General features: G+C 36.4%; 1 protein-coding gene and 1 pseudogene across 1 annotated transcript in view; one reads left to right on the plus strand and one right to left on the minus strand.

The window, feature by feature from the left end:
- Positions 1–1,214: 1,214 nt before the first annotated feature.
- On the minus strand, positions 1,215–6,265 carry LOC119062879 (elongin-B-like; annotated as a pseudogene).
- Positions 6,266–7,489: 1,224 nt separating this feature from the next.
- SPATA1 (spermatogenesis associated 1) overlaps positions 7,490–12,400 on the plus strand; it is a 32,115-nt gene continuing 27,204 nt past the window's right edge. Inside the window, 2 exon segments of the mRNA XM_053655385.1 lie at positions 7,490–7,584; positions 9,306–9,444. Of these exon segments, the coding sequence (XP_053511360.1) occupies positions 7,490–7,584; positions 9,306–9,444 (234 nt within the window).

Genomic DNA, 12,400 nt, shown 5'->3' on the forward strand with positions numbered 1-12,400 from the left:
CTTACCATCACTTTGTATTTGGCTATTAAGCTCTCAATCTTCTTTTGTTTGAATTGCCATTGTTTTGTTAATTAGCTAATTAATAATAGGTAAGGAATTTGAAAATACCAAAGATTGTGTGTTAGGAGTTAGTAAGTGAAATGTGATTTGGTTAAGATCAACTACAAATTCTAAGCGTGCCTAAAGAGGCGAATGAAGCCTGTTTTGGTTTTGATAGTAAAGACTTCAGTTGCCTCAAGCAGTATTAAGATATTATTGTAAAGATCAACCCAGAGCAGTAGTGGAGAGAGTTATCTCATGGAAATCCATAAAACAAATAATTCACTGATAAGCCAAACCGGGAGTAGGTGCAAGGCTAGAGAGCTCAATAGCAAAAATTTTGACTCCTCTCCATGAATTGCCTATGTATCTCCTCAGTTTCCTCCTCACTGCCGGTTAGTTATTGTCTACTCTTTATCTCTTTCTCTGTCCTTGTTCACATAATTATTGGTTTCTCATAACATAGACTTACCTCATGGCTATGATTCTACTTTATGACGTCCCCTTCTCCATTGTTTTTGATTCAGTATCTACTAACTACATACTTGAATCTTGAGTTCTTCCAATTTTAATTCCCAAGAGCTCATCTTTTCATGCCAGGCCATTTTATTTGTCTCTGGCCAGCCAGGATTTGATCTTCAGTGTTGATCCAATCAGAAATGGTAAAGAGAATTATAGTTCAAAACATAACTTCTTTGCTGTTTCATAGTATAGTGGGTCAGTTTACCTTAGGACAATAATAAATCAGGTCTTGATTGGTCCTTCTTGAGTTTGCTTAATTAGAAATTTGTCCTGAATAAAATAATCAAGTTTTTAATGTACCCACAGGAATTAAAAATTTGTCCTCTATTTGTATACCAGTTAATGTATTAAAATTATTACAGATTATTATGACTAATTCTTATCTAATAAGGAAGTTACAATAGATATATCCGAGTTATGGTTCATTTCGTTTTATAATAGAGACGAATAGTACAATGGGAGAAAGAGCTTTTGGATAGATACACAAATGGAAAAGATCTACTAGTTTTCTTAAAGTACTGATGTATTTCATGTAGTGTTTGAGATGGTTAAAATGACAAAGCACATTCTTTTTGGCACCTGAATCTCTTTTGGGGGGCTGAGTAGAACACTGGATGGGGGAATGGAGCACTGGGTAACTGGGGCAGGCCTTCTCACTGAAGGGCTTGTTCATTGGCACTGCTTCCTGAGTCCTGTGCCTTCAAGACAACAGGCAGCTCTAGCAGGCTGGAAAAAGGGCTGTATGGGCAGGGCCTCAAATACACCATCTGCCTGAAAGGCCAGCCCCACAGTGGCTGGGCCTGCAGCAGAGCTGTTGACTGGTGCAGCCACACTTACCAGTATCTTGCTATGATCCAGAGGTTGGTCATCCTTGCACAGCTGCTGCTTATGAGGCAGCCACTTGAGGATGCCTCTGACAATGTGCATCAACTGGAACATGTTGCTGGACTCCTTGGTGAGTTCCACCTTTGTGAAGGTGGTGGTCTTGCGGCGCTGGATCGTGAGGAACACATCCAGTGCAGCAGCTACCTCTCCTGCTCAACATACCAGTGCGACCACCACAAAGCACATTTTAAAGTTTTAATTGTAAGAAACTTATATAGGAAGTACAATGTGAAACTAATTTGATTTAAAAGATTGTGTGTTCCTAGATGAATCTTTTAATTTTTGTGCCATTAGAACAGTTAGTCATTTCTGGCAGGACTTTACAGAGCAGTAATCAGTACCAGATCACAAGAATTTTAAGAGTTGTTGGATTCATATCACTATTTTAACATAAACCAAGGTGGAACAATGCTTTGAAATCTTGAAAAGTCTTCTGCTCTGTTGTTGCCTCAATGGTGTATATATTCTTGTGTGTGTGTGTGTGTGTGTGTGTGTGTGTGTGTGTGTACCAAAAGGGGCAAGTTTTATTTTATTTTATTTATTTATGTATCTATTTTTATTGTTGTTCAAGTACAGTTGTCTCCATTTTTCCACTATCACTTTCTTCAGCCCCACAAACCTCCACCTCCCACCCTCAGTCCTTCCCCCTCTTTGGCTTTGTCCATGGGTCCTTTATACATGTTTCTTAGTGATCCTTCCCCCTGTTTTCCTCCATTATCCCTCTCCCCCACCCTCTCTGGTTACTGCCAGTTTGTTTTTTATTTCAGTGACTCCAGTTATATTTTGCTTGCTTGTTTGTTTTGTTGATTAGTTTCCACTTATAGGTGAGATCATATAGTATTTATCTTTCACTGCCTGGCTTATTTCACTTAGCATAATGCTCTCCAGATCCATCCATGCTGTCATGAAGAGAAGGGGCTCCTTCTTTCTTTCTGCTACATAGTATTTCATTGTGTAAATGTACCATAGTTTTTTGATTCATTTATTTACTAATGGATACTTAGGTTGCTTCCCACACTTGGCTATTGTAAATTGTGCTGCTATGAACATTGGGGTGCATAGGTTCTTTTCAATTGGCATCTCAGGATGCTTAGGATATAATCCTAGCAGTGGAATTCCTGGGTCAAAAGGCAATTCCATTTTTAGTTTTCAGAGGAAATTCCATACTGTTTTCCACAGTGGCTGCACCAGTCTGCATTCCCACCAACAGTGCACTAGGGTCCCCTTTTCTCCACATCCTCTCCAACACTTGTTGTTTGGTCTATGATGGCCATTCTGACTGGTGTGAAGTGGTATCTCATTGTGGCTTAAATTTGCATCTCTCCAATGGCTAGTGATACTGAGCATCCTTTCACATGTCTCTGGGCCCTCTGTATGTTGTCCTTGGAGAAGTGTCTGTTGAAGTTCTTTGCTCATTTTCTAATTGGGTTGATTTTTTTCCTGGAGGAAAATCATGTGAGTTCTTTATATATTTTGGAGATCAAACCCTTGTCCAAGATATGATTTGCAAATATATTTTCCCATACCATTGGTTTCCTTTTCATTTTGCTGATGTTTTCTTTAGCCATGCAGAATTTTTATTTTTATGAAGTCTCATTTATTTTTTCATTCATTTGTGTCCCTTGCTCTAGGGAACATAGCAATGAAAATATTTCTGCATGGACTATCTGAGATTTTCCTGCATATGTTCTCCTCTAGGACTTTTATGGTGTCGTGACTTATATTTAAGTCTTTTATCCACCTTGAGTTTATTTTTGTGTATGGTGTTAAGTTGATGGTCAAGTTTCATTTTTTTGCATGTAGCTGTCCAGATCTCCCAACACCATTTGCCAAAGAGGCTATTTTTACTCCATTTTATGCTTCTGTCCTCTTTGTCAAATATTAACCATATACACTTGGGTTAATTTCTGGGCTCTCTATTCTATTCCATTGATGTATATGTCCTTTCTTATGCCAGTACCAGATTGTTTTGATTACCATGGCCTTGTAATATAGTTTCATATCAGGTATTGTGATCCCTCCTACTTTGTTCCTCTTTCTCAAAATTGCTGAGGCTATTTGGGATCATTTATGGTTTCATATAAATTTTTGAAATGTTTTTTCTATATCTGTGAAACATGTCCTTGATATTTTAATAGGGATTGCATTGAATCTATAAACTGCTTTGGGTAGTATGGACATTCTGATGATGTTAATTCTTCCCAACCATGAACATGGTATATGCTTCCATTTACTTTTATCTTCCTTAATTTCTTTCTTCAGTTTTGTGTAGTTTTCTGAGTACAGGTCTTTTACCTCCTAGCTTAGGTTTATTCCCAGGTACTTTATTTTTCTTGTTGCTATAGCAAATGGAATTTTACTGATTCCTGTTTCTGATATTTCATTGTTGGTATATAAAAATGCTTTCAATTTCTGGATATTGATTTTGTATCCCACTGTTTTGCCAAAATCACATATTAGTTCTAGTAGTTTTTTGGTGGAGTCTATAGGGTTTTCTAGGTACACTATCATGTCATCTGCAATGAGTAAGTTTTACTTCTTCCTTTCCAATTTAGATGCCTTTTATTTCTTCTTGTCTGATTGCTGTGGCTAGGACTTCCAATCTATATTGAATGGAAGTGGCAAAAGTGGACATCCTTGTCTTGTTCTTGATCTTAGTGGGAAAGCTTTTAGTTTTTGCCTGTTGTGTATGATGTTGGCTGTAGGTTTCTTACATATGGCCTTTATTATGTTGAGGTGTGCTCCCTCTACTCCCACTTTTCTGAATCTTTTTATCATAAATGGGTGCTGTATCTTATTAAATTCTTTTTCCACATCTGTTGATATGATCATGTTATTTAGTCTTTCCTCTTGTTTATGTGATGTATTACATTTATTGATTTGCGAATATTGTATCATCCTAGCATTCCCTGGGATGAATCCTACTTGATCCTGATGTATGATCTTTGTAATGTATTGCTGGATGCAATTTGACAATATTTTGTTGAGAAATTTATTGTCTGTGTGCATCAGCAAAATTGGCCTGTAGTTTTCTTTCTTTGTTGTGTCTTTGCCTAGTTTGTGGATTAGGATGATGCTGGCTTTATAAAAAGAGTTTTGGAGTCTTCCATAATTTGGGGTTTTTTGGAATAGGTTAGCTCTTTCTTAATGTTTTGTAAAAGTCTCCTGTGAAACCATCTGGTCTAGGGCTTTTGTGTGCCAGGTGTTTTTTTATTACTGCTTCAATTTCACCAGCTGTTCTTGGTCTCTTCAGGTTTTCTGCTTTTTTTAAATTCAGTTTTGGAAGATTATATTTTTTTAGAAATTTGTCCATTTCACCCAGGTTTTCAAATTTCTTGGAGTATATTTGTTTGTAGTAATTTTACAATCCTTTGTATTTCTGTGGTATCACTTGAAATCTCTCCTCTTTCATTTCTGATTTATTTATTTGGGTCCCCTCTCTTTTTGTCTTGATGAATCTGCTTAAAGGCTTGTCAATTTTGTTTATCTTTTCAAAGAAACAGCTCCTGGATTTATTGATCCTTTGAATTGTTCTTTTAGTTCTTTGAATTGTTCTATGTCTTTTAATTCTGCTCTGATCTTGGTTATTTCCTTCCTTCTACTTGCTCTGGGCTTTGTTATTGTTCCACTAGTTCTTGTAGATGAAGGGTTAGGTTGTTTATTTGAAATGTTTCCATCTTTTTTAGGTAGGCCTGTATCACTAAGAACTCTCCCTTCATGACTTCCTTTGCTGTGTCCCATAAGTTTTAGACTGTTGTGTGTTTATTTTTGTTTGTTTCCAGAAGGTTTTTAATTTCTTCCTTGATCTCATTATTAACCCATTCATTGTTTGATAGCATGCTATTCAATCTCCATGAATTTGAGTGTTTTTGAGTTTTTTTCTTGAGGTTGGTTTCTAGTTTCAGGCCCTTGTAGTCTGAGAAAATGCTTAATATGATTTCAATTTTCTTAAATGTTTTAAGGCTTGTTTTATACCCTATCATGTGGTCCAACTTTGAAAATGTTCCATGTCCATTTGAAAAAAATTTGTATCTTGTTTCTTTCAGATGAAAGGTTCTATTTATATCAGTTAAGTCCATTTGATCTAGGGCATTGTTCAGTGCCACAGTATCCTTGTTGATATTTTGTTTGGAAGATCCTTCCATTTTTGACAGTGGGGTGTCAAAATCCCCTAGTATAAATGTGTTGCTGTCTGTATATTTCTTGAAGTTCTCCAAGATTTTCCTTATACATTTAGGTGCTCCTATGTTGGGTGCATATATGTTTATAATGCTTATGTGTTCTTGATAAATTCATCCCTTGAGTATTAGGAAGTTTCTTTCTGTGTGTCTTTTTATGGCCTTTGGTTTGAAATCTCCTTTTTCTGATATCAACTTTCTTTTCCTGCTCATTTTCTTGGGATATTTTTTTCCGGTCCTTTACTTTCAGTCTGTGTAGGGTTTTTTTCTGAGGTGGGTTTCTTGTAGGCAGGTCATATGTGCAGGTCATGTTTTCTTATCCGTTCAGCTACCCTATGTCTTTTGATAGGAGCATTTTATCCATTAACATTTAAGGTTATTATTGATAGGTACTTATTCATTGCTATTTTTCCCCTTTGTACCTATATTCCTCTCTCTCTCACTCTTTTTCTTTCTCTTCTTAAAGAAATTCTTTTAACATATCTTACAGTGCTGATTTGATGGAGGTGTATTCTTTCAGTCTACTTTTGTCTGGGAAACTCCTTATTTGGCCTTCCATTTTAATTGAGAGCCTTGCTGGGTAGCTGGGTAGCCTTGGTTGCAGGCCTTTGCTTTTCATTACTTAGAGTATTTTTTGCCATTCCCATCTGCCTTGAAGCATTTCTATTGAGAAATCAGCTGCTAGCCTTATCAAAACTCTCTTGTATGTTACTTCTTATTTCTTCCTTGCTGCTTTTAAGATTCTCTCTTTGTCTTCAAAACTTGACATTTTAATTATGAGGTGTCTTGGAGTGGGCCTCTTTGGGTTCATCTTGATTGGGACCCTCTGTGCTTCCTGAACTTGCATGGCTTTTTCCCTCTTCAGGTTCGGGAAGTTTTTTGTCATTATTTTTTTCAAACAGGTTTTCTATCCCTTGTTTTTTTTGTTCTCCTGGTATTCCTGTGACTCAAATGTTGTCACATTTCATGTTGCCCTATAGTTCCCTTAACACTTCATTTTTTTTTAGTCTTCTTTCATTCAGCTGTTTTATGTATGTATTTCTTTCTGTCTTGTCTTCCAGCTCATTAATTCTGTCCTCTGCTTCATCCAGGCTGCTTGTAATTCTTCCTAGTGTTTTTTTTAAAGATTTTATTTATTTACTCTTAGACAGAGGGGAAGGGAAGGAGAAAGAGAGAGGGAGAAAATTCAATGTGTGGTTGCCTCTCAACAGGACCCCTCCTGGGGACCTGGCCCACAACCCAGGCATGTGCCCTGACTGGGAATTGAACCAGCAACCCTTTGATTTGCAGGCCCATGCTCAGTCCACTGAGCCAAACCATCCAGGGCTAGTGTGGTTTTTTTTAATTTCAGAAATTGTATTGTTCATTTCTTCCTGGTCCTTGTTTATAGTTTCTATTTTCTTTTCATACTGTTGTAGTTGCCACTCAGTTCCTTGTAGTTGTGTATGAATTCCTTGAGCATCCTTATAATCATTCTTTTGAATTCTGTATCTTATAGTTTGCTTGCCTCCATTTTATTTAGCTCTTTTACTGGGGAGTCTTCCATTCCTTTTGATTGTGGGTTCTTTCTTTGTCTCTCCATTTTAGATGACTTTTTTTTGTTTGTTCCTGTGATCCTTGAGGCTCTGTTTTTCCAACTGTCTTCATAGGATAAACTTCTATAGTAGGAATTCTGTGAGACTCAGTGGTACAGTGTCTTTTTCTCCTTGTCTCGATGCTCTAGGGTTCCCCTTCCTTCCATTCGTGTGGGCTCTCTTAATGTACTTGGGCTTATCTGTTGGTGGCTCCTCTGTTGGTGGGTCCTCTCCTCCAGCAGGTTTACTAGTACTCACAACTTCCACCTTGTCTGGTACGTGATTAGGGGCATGGAGAAGGCAAAATGGAGCAAGACAGCAGGAGACTATTCTATGGGATTTAAAGTACTAACAAGTAGAGGACAGATAGGATATCTTTTGGAGAAGTACAGCAATAACCATGATATTTCCATGATAAATAACCATGACATAGCCATGATATTTCACCCAACTAACCACTATTTATAAAAGGTGAAAAAGAGATAACATTCTTATTAGAAGGGAAAAAGAATGTGAACTGACTTTGGCAAGCAGAACTTATGTGAGGTTAGATGGTGAGATAAAGAGTAAGGGATAGAAACTTGGCATAGCGTGTGAGAGAATAGAGTTAACCACAACAGTAATAAAGTTCAGGAAGATGGCAAAATGGATTAAGAGCAGGAGAGGGTGCTGTGTGGGGTTTGGAATAACAATAATATGATAAGGAACATATAATTTGAGTAAAAAGAATAAAAAATAAAAGACCAAGAGTAGTGTGTTATTGGAATGCAAGTGAAGTGAAAGAAGAAAAATTAAAATGCAATATAAAACGGAGAATAAAGAAAATTGATCAATGGAATCAAACAAACAAAAAAAACTAAATGGAAAAAAGAGAAAATAAAAAATGAAATAAAATGCAAGTTCTAAAGGCTGGCAAAGTGAAATTTGCCTCAGCTGTTGGTGTTAGCCTTCTGACTTCTTTCTGGATCTGTCTTTGTCTTCTCATAGCTTCACATGCTATTGTCTTACACATTTGTTTTTAAATGTCCTCAGCAACCTTTGGCTTCCAAACTTCATATCAGCTGGAATTCTGTTGGCTGTTCATTCTGTTCTTTGGAAGATCAGCTAGGTGTCCCAGTTGGGTGCGAGAGCAAGTGGATTCAGCTCCCATCCACCTCACTGCCATCTTCTGTGCATTTTTCTTTTAGTACAAAAAGGGTTTTGCCCTTGTCAGATGGATCAGTTGATTGGAGCTTGGTCCCCTTGGTTGGAGCGCCATCCTCTACACCAAAAGGTTGCAGGTTCAGTCCCTGGTTGGGGTGTGGATGGGAGGCAACCAATTGATGTTTCTCTCTCCCATGGATGTTTTGGGCTCTCTGTCTCCCCTACTCTCCCTCCCCTCTTCCCTTCTCTCTAAAATCAATAAAAAACATATCTTTAGGTGAAAATTTTTTAAAAAGGGTTTTTAATTAAGTGTTCATTTGCATAATTTAAAAACGCTGACTTTTAATAATATATTTTCAAAATATTTATAGCTCTGGCCAAGTAGTTCAGTTGGTTAGTTCAGTTCATCAGATATGCCAAGGTTGTAGGTTCAATCTCTGGTCTGGGCACATAGAAGAAGCAATCAATGAATGCAACAAATCAGTCTCTGTCTGTCTCTGTCTCTCTTCATCCCCTCCCAATTATACTCTTTCTTTTAAAAGGTAAATAAATAAAATTTAAAAAATATTTTAAAAGGCCTACAAAGTGCCAAGCAACATAGAAACAATATGTTAAGATATATGTGATACATATAATTAGTATTTGTGTTTGAGGTAGCTGAGTAAATTTACCAATCTTTTAAAAAAATTCTCACCTGAGGATATTTTTTTAAAACTGATTTTAGAGAGAGAGGAGGGAACAGAAAGAGAAAAACATCAAAGTGAGAGAGAAGCATTGATCAGTTGCCTCCTGTACATGTGCCCCAACTGGGGATCAAACCTGCAACCTAGGTATGGGCCCTCACTGGGAATCAACCCAAAACCTTTTGGTGCATGAGATGATGCTCCAACCAACTAAAGCACCCAGCTAGGCCAAGTTATCAATCTTTAATATAGCTGAAATTTACTTTGTTTTACATTATAAGGCAATGTCATGATATTTCAGAGTATCTCCTCACCTCGCTTACAAGACAGGCCCTGAGGGAGTATCTTGGTGAATTCCTTGGCGAAGATGCTGTTGCAGAAAAAATTTTTTTTCTGAAATACATTGGAAGTAATCTAGCTGTGATTAGTTTTAAAATTTTGTTTCCTTTTTATTAAAGAAAAGTGTATCTTAACAAATATTTTTTAAATGCTCATCAACTCAGCTCCTTAACTACACAATCACAATGAAATGAAAGTATCGCTAAACACGCAGGTCATCAAGAACAGATGGGTCTTATTGGCATATTATCAGGCACTAAAATGAAGAGGGTATTTTTTTATGTGTGAATTTCCCTGGGAAGAAAATGAAGACAAATTTAAAATGTAATCATGTAAATAACATGCATTTTTTAATTTATTTTTAGAGAGAGTGGAAGGGAGGAAGAAAGAGAGGGAGAGAAACATCAATATGTTGCCCTTTGCATGCCTCCAACCAGGAACCTAGCCTGCAACCCAGGCAGGAACCCAACTGGATACCTTTTGGTTTGTGGGACTATGCCCAACCCACTGAGCAACACTGGTCAGGACCATATCTTTGAATTTAAATGATAGTGTTTTAAAGCTTTTTAAACATGTACATGTGTTCTGAAGAAAAATGAGTTCCCATTGCATATGCCACAACTAGCCTTGGTTGGTGTGAAATGATTATAACTCCTACATACCTTTTTAGGTATCAGCTAGTATCTACTGATTGCTCCTATTTGTAGTTTCTATGATTTAGTGCCAGGATTTTCTAAGCAGAGAGCTTCCTAGCTGAAATTCTCAATCCAGGAATCCACCAGATCTCAAATTTTCTGGTTTCTCATATGTATATAAGGTTTATTTGTTCAGTCAAGATTTTTCATATGTAAACTTTTCAGCATATTCCTGTTCCACTCTAGGTAACATAATATACCTTGTTATATATTTTTATGTGATTATTTAACATCTAACTGTCATTAGACTCTAGTTCCCTATGAGGAGGGAGTTTATTTTATTCATTATTATATTTATAATCAGTACCCAACAAGAGATATTTAAATGTTAATTGAACAAATTAAGTTATGACTCTTAATAGAAAAAGTAAACATTTTCCCCCAAAGTAAGACTGTAAAGGAGTTTGCTACATGGAATTTTTAGAATCAGCAGCTAGATTTGACATTTTTGTCATCGGAGTTGTATTTAATCTGCCAGGATATTAAATTACTGATTTTTAGTTTCGTTTTCCTCAAATGAGGGAAAAAATAGATAACTCTCATAACTTTTTTCATGATATTAAAATTACAAAATATTAATCACAGAATCCTAGGTTGAAAGTGATCTTAAAGGTAATTTAAGTCAACTTCTAAAATTCTTCTAATATTTTATTATTTTCAACAAATGTTTACTGATTTTTTTCTGCATGTGAAGTGAGAAAAAAAGAATCTGATAGCAATTCTGTCCTTAAAGAACATTCCATGTTGTGAAGATAAAATACATTAATAAATAAAATAGCATAGTTTGTATGTTCAGAAGAAAAAGAGATTACTTCCAGCAGGAGAAAAGGGGAGATGGAGAACTTCAAGGAAGAAGTGATGTTCATTTTGGATGTTGAAAGATAAATATCTGATCTTGCAAAGATGTTGGGTGGAGAAAGCTTTCTGAGCAGAGGAGATAGAGCGAGCACAGGAGCGGAGAAGCAGGCAGCCAAGAAAGAGCAAGTGGTTCACTTTTGATCGTGTGAAAGGAAATAAGTAGATAAGTTGTAAAGTAGTTTGTTGAATGTCTTGAATGCCAGATTAATGAGTTTAGGTTTCTTTTCTAAAATTTTGGACTTTTTGAACAAAAGATGACAGATGAAAGCCTTCAGAGACTAGAGGCAGGGGTTGTAACCAGGAAACTTTTGAAAAAGTTAGGCAAACAATAAGGAGTTCCTAAAGAATGGGCTGATTTTCAGATTTCATCTACTATTCTTTTCTACTTCAGACACAAAAATCCTCTTTTGGTCCCTAACAGCAAACTCACTTCTGATTTATAATATACTTGTACTTGCCTAGAAATCATTTACCCCTGATTTTTGAATGGCTTTCCTGTTCATGACTCAGGTCTCAACTCAAGTATTATCTTTTTTAAATGGCCTTCTCTGATTACCTAGTTTTTAGATATCCTTTCTCTAAAGTATACTCTATTACATTATTCTATTTTTTTCACAAATTCCTATACTAAATCATGTTTACTTAACATCTGCTCTCCCAAAGTAGAATGTTAAGCTACATTAAAGCAGGAACTTGGCCTTGTTTACCATTGTACCTCTACTATATATAGCATTGCCTGACACATAGTATGCCCTCAATATTTGTTGAATGAATGGGTGACAAATGAACATTTAAGAAATAAAGAGCACAGCCCTGGCTGGTGTAGCTCAGTGGATTGAGTGCGGGCCTGCAAACCAGAGGATTGCAGTTCGATTCCCAGTCAGGGCACATGCCTGGGTTGCAGGCCAGTTCCCAGTAGGGGACTCAAGAGAGGCAACCATACACTGATATTTCTCTCCCTCTCTCCTTCCCTTCCCCTCTAAAAATATATAAATAAAGTCTTTTTAAAAATTAAAAAAGGAGAAATAAAGAGTACAATGTTAGACTCTGGAGCCAGATTACCTGGTTTTGAATCCCAACTCGGAAACTTCCTAGTTATAAAATCTTGGGAAGTTACTTAATTTCTCTTTGCCTCAATCTTGCCTGTGAACTATAGACAGTATGTGTGCCTATCACTTGAAATTTTGAGTATTAACTTAGATAATATATGAAAAACACTTAAATAGTGCCTGGCACACAGTAAGGTCATCCAAATGATAGCCATAATTATTATTAAGTAACAAAGAATTTCTATTATGTTTAGTAAAGAAAATAGAAATAGGATTATATTCTACATTTTCTAGAACCTAGCCTTAACTACCAGGTTAGATTTCTTTCAGGTTAGATTTCTATGGCATAAGTGTGAGCCTTTGAAGGGAAAAAAAGTAGAGGTAAAAATAATTGAAAAATATTATGAAAGCTTTAATTGTTTTCTCATTTATTTC

The sequence above is a fragment of the Artibeus jamaicensis genome, unplaced genomic scaffold (assembly GCF_021234435.1).
Source record: "Artibeus jamaicensis isolate MK-2021 breed Jamaican fruit bat unplaced genomic scaffold, CSHL_Jam_final scaffold_1019, whole genome shotgun sequence".
In the NCBI taxonomy this organism is placed as follows: Eukaryota; Metazoa; Chordata; class Mammalia; order Chiroptera; family Phyllostomidae; genus Artibeus; species Artibeus jamaicensis.